The sequence below is a fragment of the Nycticebus coucang genome, chromosome 4 (assembly GCF_027406575.1).
Source record: "Nycticebus coucang isolate mNycCou1 chromosome 4, mNycCou1.pri, whole genome shotgun sequence".
Lineage (NCBI taxonomy): Eukaryota > Metazoa > Chordata > Mammalia > Primates > Lorisidae > Nycticebus > Nycticebus coucang.
In genome coordinates, this window is record NC_069783.1 from 37,173,666 (window position 1) to 37,196,545 (window position 22,880).

Genomic DNA, 22,880 nt, shown 5'->3' on the forward strand with positions numbered 1-22,880 from the left:
GGCGCCCGCCACAATGCCCTGCTATTTTTTGGTTGTAGCTGTCATCGTTGTTTGGCAGGCCCGGGCTAGATTCTAACCCACCAGCTTCAGTGTATGTGGCTTCACCCTAGCCTCTGAGCTATAGGCACTGAGACAAGAGAGATATTTCACAATGATGAAACAGTTAATCCATCAGGAAGATATAACAATTATAAACATATATGCACCTAATAACAGAGCACCAAAACACATGAAGCAACAACTGACAAATAGACAATTCAATAATAATAGTAGTAGACTTTAATACCCCACTTTTAATAAAGGTAGGACAACTAGACAGAGGATCAATAAGGAAATAGAACTCTTGAACACTGTAAACCAACTAGACCTAACAGATGTCTATAAAACACTCCACACAACAACAAAATATATATTCTTCTCAAGTACCCATGAAACACTTTCCAGGATAGATCATATTCCAGGCTACAAAGCAAACCTAAACACATTTAAAAAGATACAAATAATACAAAGTATCATTCTCCAACTAAAATGGAATAATATCACAAATCAAAAGCTGGAAAAATTTTGGAAACTCACAAATTTGTAGAAATTAAATTAGGTCTCTAGGCGTTCCTTTCTTCAAAATTCTTCATGATTAAACAAATGTATAAGTGCTTATTTATGTTTGTCTCTCCTACTCCCACTCTGAGAGAGCTCTTTGAAGGAAAGGACTATATCTATTTTGATTACCACCATACCTCTAACACAATGTCTGACGTATTAAGCAGGAATGCAATATGTATTTGTGGAATAAATGACTGAAGGTTGAATAAATGAGTTATGTGAAGAATGGAGACATTTCACAAATATGTATTGAGCACTTACTATGTGATAGATCATGGGTATGTAATAGCAAAGAAGACAAAATTTCTGCCTCATGAAGCTTACCTTCTAGGGGGTAAAAGAGACAATAAACAAATGAATACATACTATAATATCAGTTAAGTTTGTGGTCCCCAATACCCAAGTTGCAAACCAGTACCAGAGCCTGGCCTGTTAGGAACTGGTGGCACAGCAGCAGGTGAGTGGCAGGCCGGTGAGCAAAACTTCATCTGTATCTACAGCTGCTCCCTGTTGCTTGCATCACTGCCTGAGCCTTAGCACTGCTTCCTGTTAGATAAGTGCAGCATTAGATTGATATGGAGCAGGGAACCTAACATAAACTGCACATCTGAAAGATCTATGTTGCTCACTTTTTGTGTGTGTGTGTGTGTAGAAACAAAGTCTCACTTTGTTGCCCTCAGTAGAATGCCGTGGTGTCACAGCTCACAGCAACCTCCAATTCCTGGGCTTAGGCGATTCTCTTGCCCCAGCCTCCCAAGTAGCTGGGACTACAGGCACCTGCAACAATGCCCGGCTATTTTTTTGTTGCAGTTTGGCCAGGGCCAGGCTTGAACCTGCCAACCTCGGCATATGGGGCCTGTACCCTACTTACTGAGCCACAGGCGCCACCCTATGTTGCCCACTTTTAAGAGAATCTAATGTCTGATAATTTGAGGTGAAGATGTAATGGGCTTAAAACCTTCTGAAACTAGTGCTCCCCAGTCCTCCCCCAGTAAAAACTGTCTTCCCTGAAACCAGTCTCTGGTGCCAAAAAGGATATGGACTATCGAGTTAAGTGTTATCAAGAAAAAAGAACCTGAGGCTGTTATGTTTGATTGTGTAGTTAGGTATGTCTCTTTGAGATCACATATGAGAGGACACTTGAACAGAGAATGAGCCATGAGATACAGTCCTTTCCAGGTACACACAGGGGATTGGTTCTAGGTTCCTCCTCCACACCTCTTAGTGTGTGCCAAAATCTGCACTCACTAAGTCCCTAGTTGGGCCTGCAGGAACTAGCCCTTTGTATGTGGATTTCATATCCCTCAAATACTGTATTTGTGTAGAGTATTTTTGATCTGCATTTGGTTGAAACAAATTCTCCTGTAAGTGAACCCGAGCAGTTCGGACTAGTGTTGTTCAAGGGTCAAATGCACAAAGTGTGGGGTCATTAAAAGTTTACCAGGTGACCAAAACAATGGGAAAAACTTAATTCTGTAAGGTTGTGAATCAATAATTACTCATTATTTCTAAAATTTTGAAAAAGGGAGAAGGATATACAAATCAACCAGATCAGAACTTCATCTCAAAAACCGTCTGGCCCAGATAAATTTGTGTGTACTGAGAAATAGTAGGTAAAAATCAAGAAGATACTGTACTCAGATTTAAAACGACTTGTCTCACACTAACCCAGAAAATGTTACCTTTACAACTTGGTCTGAGACATAAACTGAAAACTTGAAACGAAAATTTGCTGGGTGGTATCTAATATCATTCTCATACGTTTTCCAGGAACAGGAATTAGGTCGTATAACATGGTTAGATTCCCACTATTCTATTCCATCCAACCTGGGAAGAATCCAGCTATCTTTCTTCACTGTGTACATGGGGACCTAACTTTGGCTTTGAGAGTATCCTTTGTTTCAGACCCAAGGCCCTAAAAGCTGACTACACATCCCTCTCCTTCCAGGCAAATCTCTGACAGCCCTCAATATATCCAGCTCCACCCAGATATCCAGACCTCCCGCCTTTGTATTAACACACATCGTCCCAACCCTCTCCCCCAAAAGCCACTCAATTCAAGATGGAGACGAAGAAAGGAAAACAGCCTGGGCCCCTTCAAACCCAACCCCTTACCCAGCCTCCGAGCCTGAATTCCGCTTCCCCGCCTCCAGCCCGAACGTGGACAACCTCAGCTGCAGAGCTCTGTCAGACCTGGTCCCGGGGCCTGGGATCCCGCTGGTCCAGAGTCACCGGCCCCAGGCAGACAGGCTGGGGCACTCTGGGCCGTGATGCTTCTGTATCCTGAACACTGCCGGGGCAGGGAGGTGGCAGGCCGGCCACATACTGACAACCAGGGCGACGCGCAGACCATGCAACACTGACACACATCACTTATCCGCGGAAGTAGAAGCTGTACCTGGCTTGCGGCGTCCGTTCCTGGAAAGGATGATAGGAGGTGATGCTCAAGGGCCAGAGGTCCCAAAAGGGCTCGGCCACCCTGAGGAATCTCACTTGGAGCAGCTCCGCCGAGGCCCAGCAGCAGCTGCACAGGCCGGCGCCCTCTGATTGGCTCAGCGTCGGCCCCTGTCGTGTTCCCTTCCGGGTGAGAGGTGCCTGGTCGCCCCGGCAACCGAGTCGCGTTGGGTGCTGTGCTTGCGCCTCGTTCTCTCCAGGCCGCAGAGCTGGCGGCCCAGGAGGACTCGCAGAGTCTAGACAATCTCTCTAACACCTCTCGATCAAGTGAGTGCCCCTCCTCCCAGCGACGCCGGCGGGGACCGGCATCTTTAAGTAGAACTAGCGCTGAGTCAGAACTTGACCCCTGGTAACTCGTGTATGGGGTGACAAATTTCTTGACTGTGTACTCTGGGAGGTGGGGTGGGGGTGCGGAGAGCCCTTGGACTGGGCATGAAGAGACTTTTATTGTAGTTTTTATTCTGTCGTTAATTCGCTGTTGTGACACGTTAGGCATATGCCAGCCTTTCCAGGGTTCATTTTTCGCTGTGGTGCCAGGTTCTCTCTAGCTCAGACATTCCAAAGTTTCGAATGTAGAACCTTCCCAGGGTAATTGAGAACAGTTCAGTTTCTCATATGATTACGTTCAGGGCCCTGCTTAATAGACATTTAACGATCACTTCTCAAGTAACTTTCATTCACTAATCATCAGTTCCTATTAGTACTAAACATCGAGTTAGTAGAATGAGAAAGGAGATTTGACTCATCTGCCATTCTTGCCCTGGAAGAGCCGCGTGTGATAGGGTATCCCGACCCAAAAGCATCATTTTAATAGAGCCCTAAGTACTGCAGCAGAAATAGGTGCAGAGTGCTGTGGGAGCCCCTAAAGGAGTCTGGGGGTGGCGAAAAACAAGAAGAAAGGCTTGCAGAAGAGCCAATACCTGAGTTGAGGCTACAAGAAAACAATAGCTAATACACACCGTTTAGACACTGGCCTAAGTGTTTTACATAGATGAGCTTATTTACTTAATTTGACCCGTGTAAGGGTGAGGAAACTGAAGTATAGATAATTAATTTGTCCAAGGCCAAAGAAGATGGTGGAGACTGCATTCCTACATAGGTAGTCTGATGCCAGAGCACGAACTCCTAAATACTACACTTTTATTTTGCCAGTTCTTAAGGATAAATGGCAGTTAACCAGGCAAAGAAGAAAAGAGTGTTCTGGGAGAGAGTACAGCATGGCGCCTGTGGGGAACTAGAAGTAAATTTGCTGATCTTGTTAGTATCATTAAACATTTAAAAAGCACTCTGTGTCCCTGCTGCCTTGGAACGTCAAATCTTGCAGACATGTATATAATTAATACATGAACATATACAGCAGTTTCTCTATTCCTCCACACTTCACTCTTTTTCCACAACCAAATCCTCGAAATTATACTGAAATGTATACAGAGGGCACCAAATAATACATACACATTTTAAGAAAGGAAAGAACTGTATAAAATTGTAATAACATATACCAATAATAAATGATGAATATAAGTCATGTTGACTTCTGCGATTACAAGAGGTGCTCAAAGTGGCTACTATCAGTGTCCAGACACTTCTGATTACACAAACTCCTTCTTGAACGACGCTGACCAAAGTGTCCACTTGTATTGCTGTGCATGCCGTTTCAATTTCTTCCCTAAGTACCGCCAGTGTAGCTGGCCACATCCTTTAAGATCCCTGACAGATAGAAGTCAAGGGGTGTTAAGTCAGGAGAACATCGAGGAAACTCAGCTGCACCTCTTCATGCTGTCCACTGTCTGGGCAAATTCTTACTGAGGTAAGCTCTCATGTCTGGGTTCATATAATAATGTTGAGATGAGAACTTTCCATTTTGCTGTTTTAAGAACATGTCTTATGCTTGTTCTGCTAACTCCTGTCTCACATGCACATTGTTTGGTAGACTTCTGTATGAGCGTGTAAACTATTCCATGAAGAAGCAGGACTTGCTGTGTGAGGCCTCCTGATCTTCCCTTGTGAACATCACACACAGCACCATGTGTCTCAAACTTATGAATGTGTGTAGTTGTTAGGCGTGTTGGGGGTTCTGTTGCATACTCACAGCTCCATTGTCATTGCACTTCCACAGCGTTCTTAAATGTCAAACACCACTTCAAACTGATCTTGTACTCCCCAAATGACAACTGTGCTTCCTCCCTTGTCTTTGACTGCCCTGCCTGTAGCATGGTGACGCCAGCATTCATTTGATTAATGCCATCTTTTGAGTGAATCTCATGCTACACTGTGATACTGTAATTCAATTCAACTTTGAAGAGTAATACATAGATAACATCTTTTAAAATGTATATACATTTTTGGCACCCCTGGTGTATATATATCAAATATATATGTATATATATATATTTTTTTTTTTTTTTTTTTTGCAGTTTTTTGGCTGGGGCTGGGTTTGAACCCGCCACCTCTGGCAAATGGGGCCGGTGCCCTACTCCTTTGAGCCACAGGTGCCACCCCCCTGGTATACATTTTTATGATTTAGTGTTAGTGTCTATATTTAATCCCTATACAAGAACCGAATGCTAGCAAGATTACTGTCTACCCTTTACTGCCATTTCCATATTGATCTACCTAAATTTCAATTACAGATTCTATTTTAAAAATTACTATCTTTTTTATTTATTTATTTATTTTTGAGAGAGAGTATCACTTTGTTGCCCTGGCTAGCCTGCAATGGCATCATAGCTTACTGCAACCTGTAACACCTGAGCCTCCTGCCTCAGCCTCCTAAGTAACTGAGACTACAGGTGCATGCTACCATGCCTGGCCATTTTTTCTCACTTTTGCTCTGGTCTTGAACTTCTGACCTCAATCAATCCTCCCACCTCAGCTTTCCAAAGTGCTAGCATTCCAGGCATTAGCCACTGCAGTTGGTCTTAAAACATTCTTTTTATTTTCCCCCTCACAGCTGGGGGAAACTTATTCTTAATAAGAATAATAAAGTTGGGCGGCACCTGTGGCTCAGTGAGCAGGGCGCTGGCCCCATATACTGAGGGTGGTGGGTTCAAATCCAGCCCCAGCCAAACTGCAACAAAAAAAATAGCCTGGTGTTGTGGTGGGCGCCTTTAGTCCCTGTTACTTGGGAGGCTGAGGCAAGGGAATCGCCTAAGCCCAGGAGTACCATAGCACTCTACCGTAGGCGATAAAGTGAAACTCTGTCTCTACAAAAAATAAATATATAAAAGAATAATAAATTTATTCTTAATAATAATATCTAATAATATAAAAAAATACTTCATTTTTCTCTTCTTATTTTCTCCTGAATTTATTTTTTCTCCCTGTTAGGGTACATTTTCTTGTATTCCTTTCAGAGACGAAATGTGAGTACTAAACTCTGAATTCTGCCATGTCCAAAAAATCTTTAGTTTCCACAATTTTAGATTGATAGCTTGGCTATGGATAGAATATTAGGTTCAAGGTAAATTTCCTTCAAAAATTTAAAGACATGCCATTTTTTTTTTGTAGCATCCACTATTGATATTGATCAGATTCTTCTTACTTTGTAGTTTGTTGTAGGCAGTCTGGGTTTTGTTTGCTTGTTTTTAACTAACCTGCCTGGCCTTTATCTGTTGTCATGAAATTTTACTACAACCCGTCTAGGTGTGGGATTTTGCTTAGTACTCATTTGTAGTATAAGCACTTTTTTTTTTTTTTTTTTCAGTTTTTGTCCAGGGCTGGGTTTGAACCCACCACTTCCGGCATATGGGGCTGGCGCCCTTTGAGCCATAGGCACCACCCTAAGCACTCATTTTATTCAGTTCTGAGAAATTACAGACGCTATTATTGCGTCCTCCCCTTACTCTTTGGAATTATTAAATTGACATTTTCGATCTATTTTCAATTATTTTTAAATTTTTCTTTGTGCTTTTTTTTTTTTTTTTTGTAGAGACAGAGTCTCACTGTACCGCCCTCGGGTAGAGTGCCATGACGTCACACAGCTCACAGCAACCTCTAACTCTTGGGCTTATGCGATTCTCTTGCCTCAGCCTCCCGAGCAGCTGGGACTACAGGCGCCGGCCACAACGCCCGGCTATTTGTGCTTCTTTTTTTTTTTGCAGTTTTTGACCTGAGCTGAGTTTGAACCTGCCACCTATGGCGTATGGGGCTAGTACCCTACTCCTTTGGGCCACAGGTGCCGCCCCTTTTGTGCTTCTTTTTAAGCCAAATTTTCAACCTAATTTCCAGTTTATTATTTTCATTTGTATCCATTCTGCTATTCAGCCCTTCTAAGAAAATTTATTTCACCATTTACATTAGTCATTTCTCAGATTGCTAATTGGTTCTTTTTCATAACTGTTCCTGTTTCAAGGCTATTATATGTAGTACCCTCTTTCTCTCTGAGGACTTAACAGTTTTTAAAAATCATCTACCTATTGTGTTGTTCTACTGTTATATTAACTGTGTATTCTCTTCAGAGGAAATGAGCCTCCTGCCTTTCTCAATAGGCACCTGAATTAATTTTTAAATTAGAACTGTCAGTTCCCTTTCCCCATCCATCAAGATTCTGATTTAGTAAATATGGAGAAGGGCCAAGGAACTTAGACGCATCCCAGGTGATTCTGATGCATAGGCCACACTTTGAGTAATACTATAGCGGCATCTTCTGTCCTAGAAGTTAGAGTTTATTTATTTTTATTTTTATTTTTTTTCTGAGACAGAGCCTCAAGCTGTCGCTCTGGGTAGAGTGCTGTGGCATCACAGCTCACAGCAACCTCCAACTCCTGGGCTCAAGCAATTCTTCTGCCTCTACCTCCCAAATAGCTGGGACTACAGGCACCTGCCACAACGCCTGACTATTTTTTGGTTGCAGCCATTGTTGTTTGGCAGGCCCGGGATGGATTCGAACCTGCCAGCTCTGGTGTATGTGGCTGGCACCTTAGCTGCTTGAGCCATAGGCACCCAGCCAAAGTTAGAGTTTATTTATCTTCTCTGCATGTTTTCTTCAGTGTCAGAAAAAAAAAATTTCCTAATGTTTTAGCCCACAAAAATATCCCAGGGCTCTGAGGCACGGATCCCCTCCTGTCTTGTGGTCTTCCTTCTTTCTTTTTACCTGAGTCTCATTCCAATATCATGCTGCTTGGCCCCTCCAGCCTTTCCCACTTAACTATCTTTATTTTACATTTCTTCTTACTGCCAAATCAGAGATTCTTCACTCTACCCAATCTACCTTACCTCTGTGGGACTATCAATAGGTCATATGGGCTGCTTAAGAGAAATAAAAACATGTCTACACAAAAACTTGTACATCAATGTTTATAGCAGCATTATTTGTAATGGCCTCAAACTGGAAACAAATGTCCAGCAGTTCATGAATGAATAAACGAAATATGCTATGTCTTTTACAGCATACTTATACACATACTTGGGTATAAAAAGGAATGAAGTACTGATACATGATACAACACTGATGAACCTGAAAAACGTTGAGTGGACGAAGCCTGTCACAAAGGGCGGCATATTGTATGATTTCATTTATAAGAAATGTCTTCCACAGGCACATCCATTGAGACTGAAAGTAGATTAGCAGCCGCCAGGAGCCTGGAGTTGGGAGATTAGGGGTGATTGAGGGGAATGGTAACCGCTAATAGACACAGACTTTCTTTTGGGGGTGATTAAAATATAGCAAAGTTAGATGGTTGTAACAGTTGTACAACTCTGTGAATATTCTAAAAAACATTGACTTATATACTTTTAAAGGATAAATTTTGTCCTAATATAATAATTAAATATTAATAGTGCTGTTATTATAAGAAAACAAACAAATAAAAATAGATTATCTAGGCAAAAATATTTATTTCTCTAGAACCATGAACTGGACAATGGAAATGCCAAGTAATCATGATATGCAGTGATCATGTGAAGTGAGTCTTATGTGGATAGAATTTAAAGCACATCGGCTGTTTGTGCTGAAAACAAAAATAAATAAATACATTTTTATGACATAAAATATTTAAACTTATATGACTTTTCTAAAATCTTTTAAAACAGCTTCAGAAGTATATAAGATAAACTTCATCTTTCCAAATGGAGACAAGTATGGTAAGCATACGTTTCAAATACTTTTTCTGTATGGAAAGTTAAAGAGCTTAAGAATGAAAAAAAATGAGACTACAAAACTATTACTGGGATATTAACTTCATTAAATAAAATCACAGAAATCCTAATAGATGAACATATTTTTAAATCAAAATGCCAGCGTTAAGTCTGGATAGTATGCCTCAGAAACCTGTGGGGTCTGTCAACTTTCCTGGCTTTTGGGTCTCAATGGTTAAGTGTTCTAGGTCCGTGCATCTCATTTCTGCTCTCACTGGTTTCAGTGCTAGGGAAACAAAGAGGACCATAGGGTGCGGTTGTGAATAGGACATAATCACCAGACATAATAAATACTGTACTCTTACTTAGTAAAACAGAGTTCCCACTTAACAATCTTCAGTGTTTTCCCCTTACTTAGATGGTGACTGTACAAAAACATCCTCTGGAATCTATGAGAGAAATGGAATGGGGATTCATACCACTCCTAACGGTATTGTCTACACAGGAAGCTGGAAAGATGACAAGGTATTGTTGTTTTTAATACTGACAGTGACTAGGCTTGGCGCCTGTAGCTCAAGCGGCTAAGGCGCCAGCCACATACACCAGAGCTGGTGGGTTCAAATCCAGCCCAGGCCTGCCAAACAACAATGACAACTACAACCAAAAAATAGCCGGGCGTGTGGCAGGCACCTGTAGTCCCAGCTACTTGGGAGCTGAGGCAAGAGAATTGCTTAAGCCCAGGAGTTGTATGTTGCTATGAGCTGTGATGCCACAGCACTCTACCCCGGGCAACAGTTTAAGGCTGTGTCTCAAAAAAAAAAAAAAAACAATACTGACAGTGAATAAGCAACATGTGGATAAATGATTCCAGGCATTTCACCATTAATCAAAAACATATATAATGGGTAGACAATATGCTAAAAATAACAAATGATCATTTTAAACATATATTAACATATGAGTAATATTAAACCCATTGCAGAGAGCTAATCATCATCATTATCATCTTTCTCATCATTCACTGAATACAGCTACATCCATTACATAATTTTCTCATTCAATTTTCATAACAACTTCAGGAGATAAATACCATTAATACTCCTATTTTACCAGAAAGGAAATCAGGCTCAGATTTCTTGTTCAGTTAGTGAACATGAAATAAGAATGTGTACTCATTTCTGCTTAAATCCAACTTGAGTTCTTAACAATGACTTTGTACTGTTCCCTCAGCTAACTAAACTAGCTGCCCTTAAAGATTTCCGATATATTCAAGGTATCTTGAGGACCTCTGTTATTATCATCATGGACCCCCTGGATGTTCAAATGCCCCAGATCAGGAACATTTAACTTAGTGGGCTTCATAAATAAATATAGATGAAGGATAGTGATAAAAATATTGTCTTATTAACATAGAAATAAAGGAATTAGGAAAGTTAACTTCCTGGAACTTGGAAATTTCCAAGTTCTGTGAAATCCTGTAGCGCTATAGGGGCTGGAATAGCATCTCCCGCTTGATTCAAACTGGCCAATGAGAAAGGTACTTGTGGGGTGGAACTTTCTGACTGTGATAAAAAGGGAAAGACCAACCCAGTTGGGGAGCCCAGCCATTTGGAATTTTTCTATGCCGTAAGCTCCTGGTTGGTGAATAAAGCCCTTCCTCTTATTAAAAAAATATATATAGAAATAAAGGGTGATACAAAGTTGATTTAGTAATAACTAAGTGGATAGTGGACTTGTATGTGTACTTTTTATTTCAGAAAATTATAGGGGTACAAATGTTTTGATTACATGAATTGCTTTGTACAGTGCAAGTCAAAGTTATGATGTTCTGGCGCAGCACCTGTGGCACAGTGGTTATGGCACTGGCCACATGCACCAAGAGTGGTGGGTTTGAACCCAGCCCCAGCCAGCTAAACAACAATGACAACTACAAAAAAAAAATAGCCAGGCGTTGTAGCAGGTGCATGTAGTCCCAGCTACTTGGTAGGCTGAGGCAAGAGAATCGCTTAAGCCCAAGAGTTGGAGTTTGCTGTGAGCTGCGATGCCACGGCACTCTATGAAGCATGACATAGTGAGACTCTGCCTCAAAAAAACAAAAAAAAGTTATAAGTGTTCTCATTGCCCAGACTATGAGCATGTGTAAGTGTGTAAGTGTGAGTTTACCCATCCTTTCCCTCATACATCTGACTGATTTCTGTTGAGTTTTATTTCCATGTGTGCATGTGAGTGTTGATTGGTTCCAATTTAATAATGAGAACATATAGTGTTTATTTTTCCATTTGTGTGATACTTCATTTAGAAGAATGCTCTCCAGTTTCATCCAGATTGTTACAAAAGGTATTAGGTCACCACTTTTTATTGCTGAGTAGTACTCCATGGTATCCATATACAACATTTCTAGTTCACTCAATATATTGATGGCTACTTGCATTGATTCCACACCTTTGTGATTTTCAGTTGTGTTACAGTAAAAAGTCAAGTGCCAGTGTCTTTTTGATAAAGTGACTTTTTTTTCTTTTGGGAAAATACCTAATAGTGGGATTGCTGGATTGGTAGTACTTTTTTTTTTTTTGTAGAGACAGAGTCTCACTTCATTGCCCTCTGTAGAGTGCCATGGCATCACACAGCTCACAGCAACCTCCAACTCCTGGGCTTAGGTGATTCTCTTGCCTCAGCCTCCCGAGTAGCTGGGACTTGGCGCCCGCCACAACACCCGGCTATTTTTTTTGTTGTAGTTTGTCTGGGGCTGGGTTTGAACCCACCACCCTTGGTATATGAGGCCAGCGTCCTACCCACTGAGCCACAGGCGCTGCCCAAGATTGGTACTTTTTTTTTTTAAAGCTTCTGGAGAAACTATCAAAATTGGTTTCTGAGGTCATTTTCTTTATATTACCAACAGATGAATGGTTTTGGAAGACTTGAGCATTTTTCAGGAGCAGTATATGAAGGACAATTTAAGGATAATATGTTTCATGGATTGGGGACTTATACATTCCCCAGTGGGGCAAAGTATACTGGAAATTTCAATGAAAATAGGTAAGCTTGAAATAAAAAAAAATCACTGTAGTTCTAAAAACATTTTTTAGGTATGGTTGCTTAGATATTACATTTATGCTAAATATTCTTTTGTAATATATTTAGTTTCTAAAATTTGTTGCATTATAATGTGGTAGGGAAGTGTTAAAAGAGAGGCTATGTAGACTTTCATAAGCCTCTAAAAGGGAAAATCATTGTGATAGTTCATTAGACTTTTCATTTATCCTCTTTAACTCTCTATTCCTATAAAACCATTTGTAGTCAGCTTGGAATTAGAAATCATTTTGTAATTTTTTCTTTTGAGACCAGTCTCATTTTGTTGCCCTCAGTAGAATGCTGTGGTATTATAGCTCACAGCAACCTCAAACTCTTAGGCTTAAGTGATTCTCTTGCCTCAGCCTCCCAAGTAGCTGGGACTATTGGTGCCCGCCACAATGCCTGGCTATTTTTAGAGATGAGGGCTTGCTCTCCCTCAGAGTGATCTCAAACCTGTGAGCTCAGGCAATCCACCCACCTCGGCCTTTCAGAGTGCTAAGATTACAGGCGTGAGCCACCATGCCCAGCCCTTTTTGCAATTATTGAGAAAATTTAGGCCAAAAATACTTTGATTTGAGATATCTTGATATACTTTTTAAAAAGCAGCTTTGGGGGTAATATCGTAATTGTTTATTTCATCTTGACCTGATGTGTGTACATTTTTTTGTGTTTTTTTGTTTTTGTTTTGTTTGAGACAGTGTCTCACTCTGTTGCCTAGGCTAGAGTGCAGTGGCATCCTGATAGCTCATTGCAACCTTCAAACTCCTAGGCTCAAAGGATCCTCCTGCCCCACCCTTCCAAGTAGCTGGGACTACAGGTGCTCACCACAATGTCCATCTGATTTTTCTATTTTTTGTAGAGATGGGGGCCTCACTCTTACTCAGGCTGGTCTCGTACTCCTGGCTTCAAGTGATCCTTCTGTCTTGGCCCCCCAGAGTGCTGGGATTACAGGTGTAAGCCACTGCACCCAGCCTATGTGTACACATTTTTACTAGGCTACCTTTTTAGTAAGCAAAATTAGTTAATTTTCAAATTATAGAAATGTGTCTACTATTGTCTTTTCTAAGTATATGCTCATAGGAAAAATAAAAGTGAATGAAACATGGGTACAGCTTTGTAAGCTTAATCTTTATACTGAATACCATGATATACCATCCAGAAGTTCAAGTACATTTATAAATACCCCTATGTTTCCAGAACTGAAAATGCAACCTAATTGCTATGAAGTAGACAATGTGAATACCTTTTGAGAAGGAAAGAAAGGTGTTTACCTCTTTTTTTTTTTTTTTTTTTAAGAGACACAGTCTCGCTTTGTCACCCAGGCTGGAGTGCGTAACCCGGTCATAGTCTCAAGGTACTGGGCTCATGTGATTCTCCTGCCTCAGCCTCCTAAGTAGTTGGGACTACAGGCACATGTCATCACTCCTGGCTAATTTAAAAAAGTTTTTTAAGAGACAGGATCTTACTGTGTTATCCAGGCTGGACTCAGACTCCTGGCCTCAAGTCATTCTTCCACCCGAGCCTCCCTAGGTGCTGGGGTTACAGGTGTGAGCCACCAAAGCCCAGCCCTGTTCACCTATTTTGACACCAAATCTGTGACAATAACACATAAAACTTTTCTGTTGATGTTAATAAAGAGAGAAAAATCTAACCTATAGGATAAAGTTCTGTTTGTTTATGTGAAATGCATTTTTATCACACCTAAGAGTCTAGGAAAATACAAGCACAGAGCACAGAAGCTCAAATGTAGTTGATGGTCAAGAAATATTTGTTTAATAGATGAATGAACAGATTAAGCCAGGTAACCAGTATATAATTTTCAATTTTATTTTTTTATTTATGATTATTATTATTATTATTATTTTTTTTTTTTGCAGTTTTTGGCCAGGGCTGGGTTTGAACCCGCCACCTCTGGCATATGGGGCCGGTGCCCTACCCCTTTGAGCCCCAGGTGCCGCCCTAGTTTTCATTTTTAATTGATTGTTTTGGTTTTGTGTGAACTTAGCTTATGTGATCCTAAAGCACTGGACACCAGAATTCGTAAAATGTAAATTGACAATGTTTGTTGGAATAGTCTTTTTGTTGTAGGAGATGAAAGAAGGATGCTGGGTTTTAAATGAGAGCTTGAAAGTGGGAAGATATAATGCTTCAGAAATAGTATATAATACACTAGAGAATCTTTTATCTGTACTGTAAATTCTCGATCTTGGTTAATGAACAAACTTGTTTTTTACTATTCCAGGGTGGAAGGTAAAGGGGAATATACTGATATCCAAGGACTAGAATGGAGCGGTAACTTTCATTTCACAGCTGCCCCCGGCCTGAAACTAAAACTCTACATGTGAACATTCTGTAGTAAAGTACTGGAAGCCTTTAGTTGTGGGGAAAGCAAAGCAACTATATCTGCTATTTGAAATTGCTTCACACAGTTCCTCTGTGTTGTAAGCTTTCCAATAAAACCATCTCTCACTTATGCATTTTTGAACTTTATTTTCAATATCTTATACCGTAATTAATTATAAATGATGTAATTCAATTCCAAATTTGCTCATTTTAGTAACTGCAGCAGAACTATCCAGATCTTGGTAAAATCTATTTCCAATCTTGTGCCTGAGTTTTGTCATCTTATTTTTTTTTCTAGGTTATGCGTGTGTGTTTATTTTAGAAGAAAAAAATTTCCCTGTCTTGTCCTTTGGTAGTATGCAAATATTTTTTCCCTACTAAACTTTTCTTTTTCATTATTGTGGTAAGAAAACTTAGCATGAGATCCACCCTCATAAGAAAGTTTTAAGTGTCCAATGAATCATTGTTAATTATGGGTACAATGTTGTATAGCAAATCTCTAGGGCTTATTCATCTTATTTGAAACTTTATGCCCATTGGTTAGTAATTCCTCATTCCCCCGTCTCCCTAGCCCCAGGTAACTATTCTTCTCTTTGATTCTATGAATTTGAGGATCTTAGACACTTCATACAAGTGGAATTAAGCAGTCTTGGTCTTTCTGTGACTAGCTTATTTCACTTAGATAATGTGTGCAAGGTTTATCCATGTTGTCACATGTTGCAGAATTTCCTTCTTTTAAAAAGCTGAATAGAGCCAGCTCATGCCTGTAATCCTAGCACTCTAGGAGGCTGAGGCAGGTATTGCTCGATTTCAGGAGTTAGAAAACAACCTGAGCAGGAGCAAGGCCCCCATCTCTACTAAAAATAGAAAAACTAGCCAGGTATTGGGCGCCTATAGTCCCAGCTACTAGGAAGGCAGAGGCAAGAGGATGACTTGAGCCCAAGAGTTTGAGGTTGCTGTGAGCTGTGGTGCCACGGCACTCTTTGTATACCAGGAGGGGCTCTCAGTTGGTTCAGGGGGAAGGATGTTCTGTGTGACGCCTCTTGTTCTATATTCCCTGCTTAGCTCTGGAAGGGAGGACAAAACTGGGTATAGCCAGACCACCAAGCTTGCCCTCCACAGAGGGTAACAAAAAATAAAGTAAAGGGGCAGCACCTGTGGCTCCAAGGAGTAGGGCGCCAGCCCCATATGCCGGAGGTGGCGGGTTCAAACCCAGCCCCAGCCAAAAACTGCAAAAAAATAAAATAAAATAAAAATGTAAAATAAAAAAAATAAAGTAAAATAAAAAGAAATAGTTCTATTAAAAAAAAAGACTGAATAGTATTATTACACAGTTACGCATCTACCACATTTTTCTTTTTTTTTTTTTTAGAGACAGAGTCTCACTTTGTTGCTCTTGGTAGAGTGCCATGGCATTACAGCTCACAGCAACCTCCAGCTCTTAGGCTTAGGTGATTCTCTTGCATCAGCCTCCCGAGAAGCTGGGACTATAGGCACCTGCCACAACTCCCGGCTATTTTTTTGGTTGTTGCAGTTTGGCTGGGGCTGGGTTTGAACCCACCACCCTGGGTATATGGGGCCAGCTCCCTACACACTGAGCCACAGGCACCGCCGTACCACATTTTTCTTATTCACCGTTGCTGGACATTTGTTTCCACAACTTGGCTATTGTAAACGATGCTGCAGTGAACAAAGGAGTACTGATATTTCTTTGAGATTCTGCTTTCAGTTATTTTGCATAAATACTCAGAAGTAGGATTGCTGAAGCATGTGGTAGTTCTATTTTTAATCTTTTGAGTAACCTTCTTAGTGTTTACCACAGTAGCTGCATTATTTTACATTCCTATTAATAGCAGGCAAATGTACGGCCCCCAATCGTCCCCCCGGCCCTGTGTTCTTTCTATGTCTTGATTGCTCTGTGACCCAGCCAGCTGCAAGTTTTTCCCAATAGGTAAGAACCCAAACAAGGACATTGAACATTCCCAGGCACTGATAAAGGTATTTAGTTGGCCAGGGGTGCAATGGCTCATGCCCGTAATCCTAGCACTTTGAGAGGCTGAGGCAGGAGGATTGTTTGAGCCCAGGAGTTTGAGACCACAGCAAGGCTTTGTCACTACAAAAAAATACCAGCCAGGCATAGCAACATTGTGCCTATAGTCCCAGCTACTCTGGAGGCGGAGGCAGGAGGATCACTTGATACCAGGAGTTTGAGGATGCAATGAGCTGTTACGATGCCTTTGCACTTTAACCCTGAGTGACAGAGTGACACTCTGTCCCCCACCACAAAAGCACCTAAGTTCTTGTCTAAAACATTGAAAGAAATGATCCTTATTCCTAAGCCAAATTCCTTAGAGCCTCATATAATCCATAACGTGATTCCCTTGCTGCAGACAATCCTCATGGACAGCTAGAGAAAGGGATGAGTTCTACACATCCCTGTCCGTGAGGATTGCTGCAGCACTTCATAAGTTCACCTAATATTACATCATTAAATATGAAATGTCTGATTTTGAATCAATCAAAAGTTTAGTTTATTATATCTCAAATAAGAAGCAGTACAATTAATCAAAGTATGCCCCCAAACCAGTGACACAGTTTTGTCATCTCAATGGTAGTTTATTTATGCCAGCAGTGAAGAAGCCTGGAGAGTGAGGGGTGATAAAATCGCCAAAGGTGTTTTCCATAGCTTGTGGAGGATTGAATGTTTTTTTCTTGCAAAAAGTGGTCCAAAGCCTGGAAGAAGGAGTTGTCAGTTAGTGCAAAGTCTAATGAATACAGTAGAGGACAGAGTTTCCAAGTCCAACTTCTGTAGCTTGAGCAGTATTGTTTGTGAGGCATGCCTTCAAGCATTGTCTTGCAAGAGGATTGGCCTGTTTCTGTTGATCAATCTCTGCTACTTAATCACAAGCAGAGATTGTTGTCCAACTGGTTGCAGTAGACATCTGCTGTAATTAATTAACCACGTTTCATGAAGTTGTAGTGGGTAATACCAGTGTTGGACCACCAAATGGACACCGTTAGCTTTTTTTGATGAATATTTGGCTTTGAAGTGTTTCAGCACTTCATCTTTATTCAGTCATTGTGCTGAATTCTTGTGATTGTCAAAAAGAATCCATTTTTCATCACTCATAACAATACAATCTAGATATGGTTTGCCCTTATGAAAGCAGAAAAAGGCAAGCTTCAAGATGATTTCTCTTCTGATGCTCAATTAATTCCTGCAGAACCAATTTAAACAGCTTTTTTTTTTTTTTGCAGTTTTTTTTGGCCAGGGCCTGGGTTTGAATCCACCACCTCTGGCATATGGGGCTGGCACCCTACTCTTTGAGCCACAGGCACCGCCCCTAAACAGCTTCTTCTATTTATTTGTTAATTTTTTTGAGATAGAGTCTCAATTTTTTGAGAGTCTCATTATGTCACCCTCACAGCTCACAGCAACCTCAAACTCTCAGGCTTAAGCGATTCTCTTGCCTCAAGCCTCCCAAGTAGCTGGGACTACAGGTGCCCACCACAACGCCCAGCTATTTTTTTTTTTTTTTTTTAGAGACAGAGTCTCACTTTATTGCCCTGGGTAGAGTGCCATGGCATCACACAGCTCACAGCAACCTCCAACTCCTGGGCTTAGGCGATTCTCTTGCCTCAGCCTCCCGAGTAGCTGGGACTACAGGCGCCCGCCACAACCCCTGGCTATATTTTTTTTGTTGCTGGGGCCGGGTTTGAACCCGCCACCCTCGGTATATGGGGCTGGCACCCTACTCACTGAGCCACAGGCGCTGCCCCAACGCCCAGCTATTTTTTTTGTTGTAGTTGTCATTGTTGTTTGGCAGGCCTGGGCTAGGCTCTAACCCGCCAGTTCTAGTGTATGTGGCTGGCGCCGTAGCCACTGAGCTACAGGCGCCAAGCCTATCCAGCTTCTTTACCTTGCTGATTTGTTTCACATGGTCTAATGTTGTTGAAATAATAATGTCAAATCTTGCTGCTAATTTATGTGTAGGTTGACATGGATTCACGTCCACTACAGCTTTCCACTCATCATTAACCACCTTGGTCTTAGGTTGGCTCCTTTTCAAGATTAAAATCATCAAAACAGAACTTGAGCCATCCATGTGCTGTGCGTTCACTACCCACATCCTTCCCAAACACTTTGTTGACATTTTGAGCTGTCTCTGCTACATTGGTTCAACCATAGAACTCATATTCAAAAATAACAAAAATTTTTGACATATCCATGGTTTCACAAGAATTGCTCCCCCAAAATTTGAAAGATAATTAAAACCAAAATTTGCATCTGAAAGAATGAGGATGTACCTTCACAATAAAAATAAAACAAGAACCCTTACAGTGAAATGTCAGAGATATCAACTGTCAAACTTAGTTCTTAAAGAAATTGGGCATTTCATATTTAATATCCTACTTTGGATTGATCACCTGGTGATTAGTGCTTCTTTCTTTGGAATCCCAACTGACCCCATCTTGGGGACAGTTTGGGGCATTCCCTTGCAGGAACTTCCATGCTGCTGCCATCATTTTGGGGGTGATTCCAGCGGAGAATTCTTTGAGACAAAACAGCAAAGGTTACAATTTCTCCGTATCCTCACCACTTGTTTCGTTTTGTGTCTCAGCTAACTGTTATACTCAAATTTGACTCCCCCCTTTTGTCGGGGTTCTGCTTGAGAGTAGCTATCTTGGCTTACCACCATTCTTAACAAGACCTTAAGACCAAGTTAGAAAGCAAGCAAGCATGGTGGCTCATGCCTGTAATGCTAATACTTGGGGAGGCCAAGGCAGGAGGTTTGCTTAGCTCAGGAGTTCAAGATCAGCTTAAGCAAAAGTGAGACCCTGTCTCCACTAAAAATAGAAAAACTAGACAGGTGTTGTGGCAGGTGTCCGTATTCCCAGCTATTCGAGAGGGTGAAGCAAGAGGATTGCTCAAGCCCAAGAGTTTATAGGTTACTGTGAGATATGTCACAGCACTCTACCCAGGAGGACAGAGTGAGATTCTGTGAAAAAAAGAAAGAAAAAAAGAAAGAAAAAAGAAACCATACTATAACTTTAAAGGGAAGTTGATTCCAGATGTTGTATTTAAATGAAGGGGGTGGGAAGCAAGGAAAATTGATTAAAAAAAATAAAACATAACAATAAAAATCATAACACTGATACAGGTCTAGTTTCCGGAATATATAAAGAGCTGTTCTAACTAATTCAATAATAAAAAAAGAAAACCCAGTTTAAAAATGGGCAAAGAATTTGAATAGACATTTTTCCAAAGAAAATATACAAATGGCTGATAAGTAAACAAAAAGATGCTTAACATCATTACTTTGTAGGGAATTGCAAGTCAAACTCACAACGAGATACTACTTTACACTCCCTAGGATAGCTATATTTGAAAAAAAAAAATACAGTAATATTGGCAAGGATGTGGTGAAATTGGAAACCTCAAACATTTCTGTAAAATGGTGCAGCTGCTATGTAAAACAGTTCTTCAAAAAATTAGACAAAGAGTTAACATATGACTCAGCAATTCCTAGGTATACACCCAACACTTATACACAATGTTCATAGCAACATTACTATGGTCTGAATGTTTGTGTCTCTCCAAAATCCATGTTGAAACCTAACTCCTATTGTGGTGGCATTAAGAAGCTGGGCTCTTATGGAGAAAAGGGAACACTATACACTGCTGGTGGGAATGCAAACTAATACATTCCTTTTGAAAAGATGTTTGGAGAACACTTAGGGATCTAAAAATAGACCTGCCATTCTATCCTACAATTCCTCTACTAGGTATATATCCGGAAGACCAAAAATCACATTATAACAAAGATATTTATACCAGGATGTTTATTGCAGCCCAATTCAAAATTGCTAAATCATGGGAAGAAGCCCAAGTGCCCTTGACCCATGAATGGATTAAGAAATTGTGGTATATATATACCATGGAATATTATGCAGCCTTTAAAAAGATGGAGACTTTACCTTTTTTTTTTTTTTTTTTGCTTAAAACAACAGAAATTTATTCTCTTACAGTTCTGGAAACTAGAAGTCCAAAATCAAGGTGTCAGTAGGTTCATGTTCTCTCTGAGACCCTCTGTAGTATATTCTGGGCTCTTCTAGGGTTCTGGTGGACTTCACCTCTTTCATGTTTACATGGATGGAGCTGGAACATATTCTTCTTAGCAAAGTATATCAAGAATAGAAGAAAAAGTATCCAGTGTACTCAGCCCTACTATGAAACCAATTTAAGCTATGACCTAATTATAGCCCAAGAAGAAGAGGACAGGAGAGAGTGAGGGGAGAGGAAGGGGGAGAATGGGTAGATGGAGGGTAATTGGTGGACCCACACCTAGGGTGCATCTTACAAGGGTACATGTGAAATTTACTAAGTGTAGAATATAAATGTCTTAACACAATAATAAGAAAATGCCTGGAAGGCTATGTTAACCAGTTTGATGAAAATATTTCAACTTGTATATAAAACCAGTACATTGTAGCCCATGATTGCATTAAGGTACACAGCTATGATTTAATAATAAAAGAAAAGAGAGAGAGAGAAGTTGGGCTTTTAGGAGATGATTAGGTCATGAGGGCAGAGCCCTCACAGATGGAATTAGTGTCCTTATAAAAGAGTGTAAGGGAACTTGTTTGCTGCTTCTGCCATGTGAGGATGCAGCAAAAAGTGCTATGTAGACACCGAATCTGCTGACACCTTGGTTTAACTTGTCAGCCTTCAGAACTGTGAGCAATAAATTTCCGTTGCTTATATATTGCTCAGTCTAAGGTATTTTGTTATAAAATTATGAATGGATTAAGATAAACAAAATGTAGCATGTTCACACAATGGAATATTATTCAGCCATAAAAAGAAATAAAGTAGGGCGGCACCTGTGGCTCAAGGAGTAGGGCGCCGGTCCCATATGCCGGAGGCGGCGGGTTCAAACCCATCCCCAGCCAAAAAAAACACACACACAAAAAATAAAGTACTGATACTGCCACAGGATGAATTTAGTAGAAAACATTGTCCCAAGTGAAAGAGGCCAGTCACAAAAGGTGACATACTGTATGATTCCATTTATATTAAATACCCAGAATAGGCAAATCCCTTACAGATGGAAAGTAGATTAGTGGTTGCCTTAGAGGAAGGAATTAGAAAGCATGGGGTTTCGTTTAGGGGTGATGGAAACATTCTAGAATTAGATAATGGTTATGGCTGCACAATCTTGTGAATATTCTAAAAACCACTGAGTTGTTCACTTTAAAGGGACAAATTTTATGTATGGTATATGAATTACATCTCAATTTCTTAAAAAGTAAACGTGTGTCATCAGATATTCTATATGCAGAAAGCTTCTTTACCTTCTATATAAAAAATTTTTTAAGTGATGAGAACAGTGTTATGTCAGATACATTTTAAAAATTACAATAAAGACTTATGTGTTTTTGCTGAAACTCTGTTATTCTAAAACTGACAAAAAATGGTGTATGCAATAGGTAACTTTGTCATCATTATTCAAAGTTTTGTGAATATTTGTGTTTATCACTATATCATTGACAAAAATGTATATTTTTATTTTGCTGTACTAATCTAAATTTTGATTGATATGTCTTTTAAAATGTATTTTTGTTAGTTTCTCATAATATTAGCTTTGTATTTAATTTCAAAAGGCTCTATCTGTAAGGGTTTAAAGATACCTTTTAAAAATTGGACATTTTTGTTTATGTTGCTGGTATAGTTTTAGATTTAAATATTATGGTTCTGGAATTGATAAAGAAACAAATAGTGGGAAAATAAAGATAAGGTGAAAGGATATTTTCAGGGATCAAGACATATAATGCATATTCAAATTTTCAGGAAAATATGCTATGGAAAAGTATCTACTTTGTTATAAATGAAAATTTCCCCAGTATTTTTCTTCAAATTATTTAATGTAGCAAGATATATTATTTTACTCTTAAAACTTTTAACTTTTTATTTTTGTATTAATAACTTTTCTATGTACAATTTTTTCTGTTTTCTAAGATACTGAAAAATATCTCTCTTAAACAGTTTCCTTTGTTTTACTCTTTAAAACTAAATGCAATTCAATTGTTTGATTAGTTGGTGCTAGAGTTTGACCTGGTGCTTATATAATTAGAGGAGACACTAGTTTTCCTCATTTAAAAGCCTGGTTAGCTTACGACAGTCTCGTTTCAGGGAAAGTCAAACCTCTCCACTGCTTCTTTTTATAACCTTTGAGTTAATTCAGAATCCAGATAAGCCTTGATCTGAGGATGCTATAACCACAGCAAGCACCATGGGGTAAGTATGAGCTTTTATGTACTTTAAGAGGCAT

At 40.0% G+C, this 22,880-nt stretch overlaps 3 protein-coding genes across 5 annotated transcripts in view; 2 read left to right on the plus strand and 1 right to left on the minus strand.

Annotated features, from left to right (window-relative positions):
* DHX57 (DExH-box helicase 57) overlaps positions 1-3,148 on the minus strand; it is a 91,190-nt gene extending 88,042 nt beyond the window's left edge. Inside the window, exon 1 of one of the 3 annotated variants that reach the window (XM_053587730.1) lies at positions 3,002-3,148. The gene's annotated coding sequence lies outside the window, so the exon portion shown is untranslated. Of the gene's footprint in view, positions 1-2,718; positions 2,954-3,001 lie in introns of those variants that run through there. The other 2 variants (XM_053587734.1, XM_053587731.1) reach the window with 2 other exon arrangements.
* MORN2 (MORN repeat containing 2) lies at positions 878-14,677 on the plus strand. Its single transcript, XM_053589326.1, has 7 exons — positions 878-881; positions 2,552-2,830; positions 3,193-3,324; positions 9,088-9,138; positions 9,551-9,657; positions 12,032-12,168; positions 14,447-14,677. Exons 1-7 carry the CDS (start codon positions 878-880, stop codon positions 14,547-14,549), a joined length of 813 nt encoding a protein of 270 aa, XP_053445301.1. The 3' UTR covers positions 14,550-14,677.
* An 8,057-nt stretch (positions 14,678-22,734) lies between these two features.
* Positions 22,735-22,880, plus strand: part of ARHGEF33 (Rho guanine nucleotide exchange factor 33) — an 86,349-nt gene continuing 86,203 nt past the window's right edge. The window contains exon 1 of the mRNA XM_053587744.1: positions 22,735-22,846. The gene's annotated coding sequence lies outside the window, so the exon portion shown is untranslated. The remainder of the gene's footprint in view (positions 22,847-22,880) is intronic.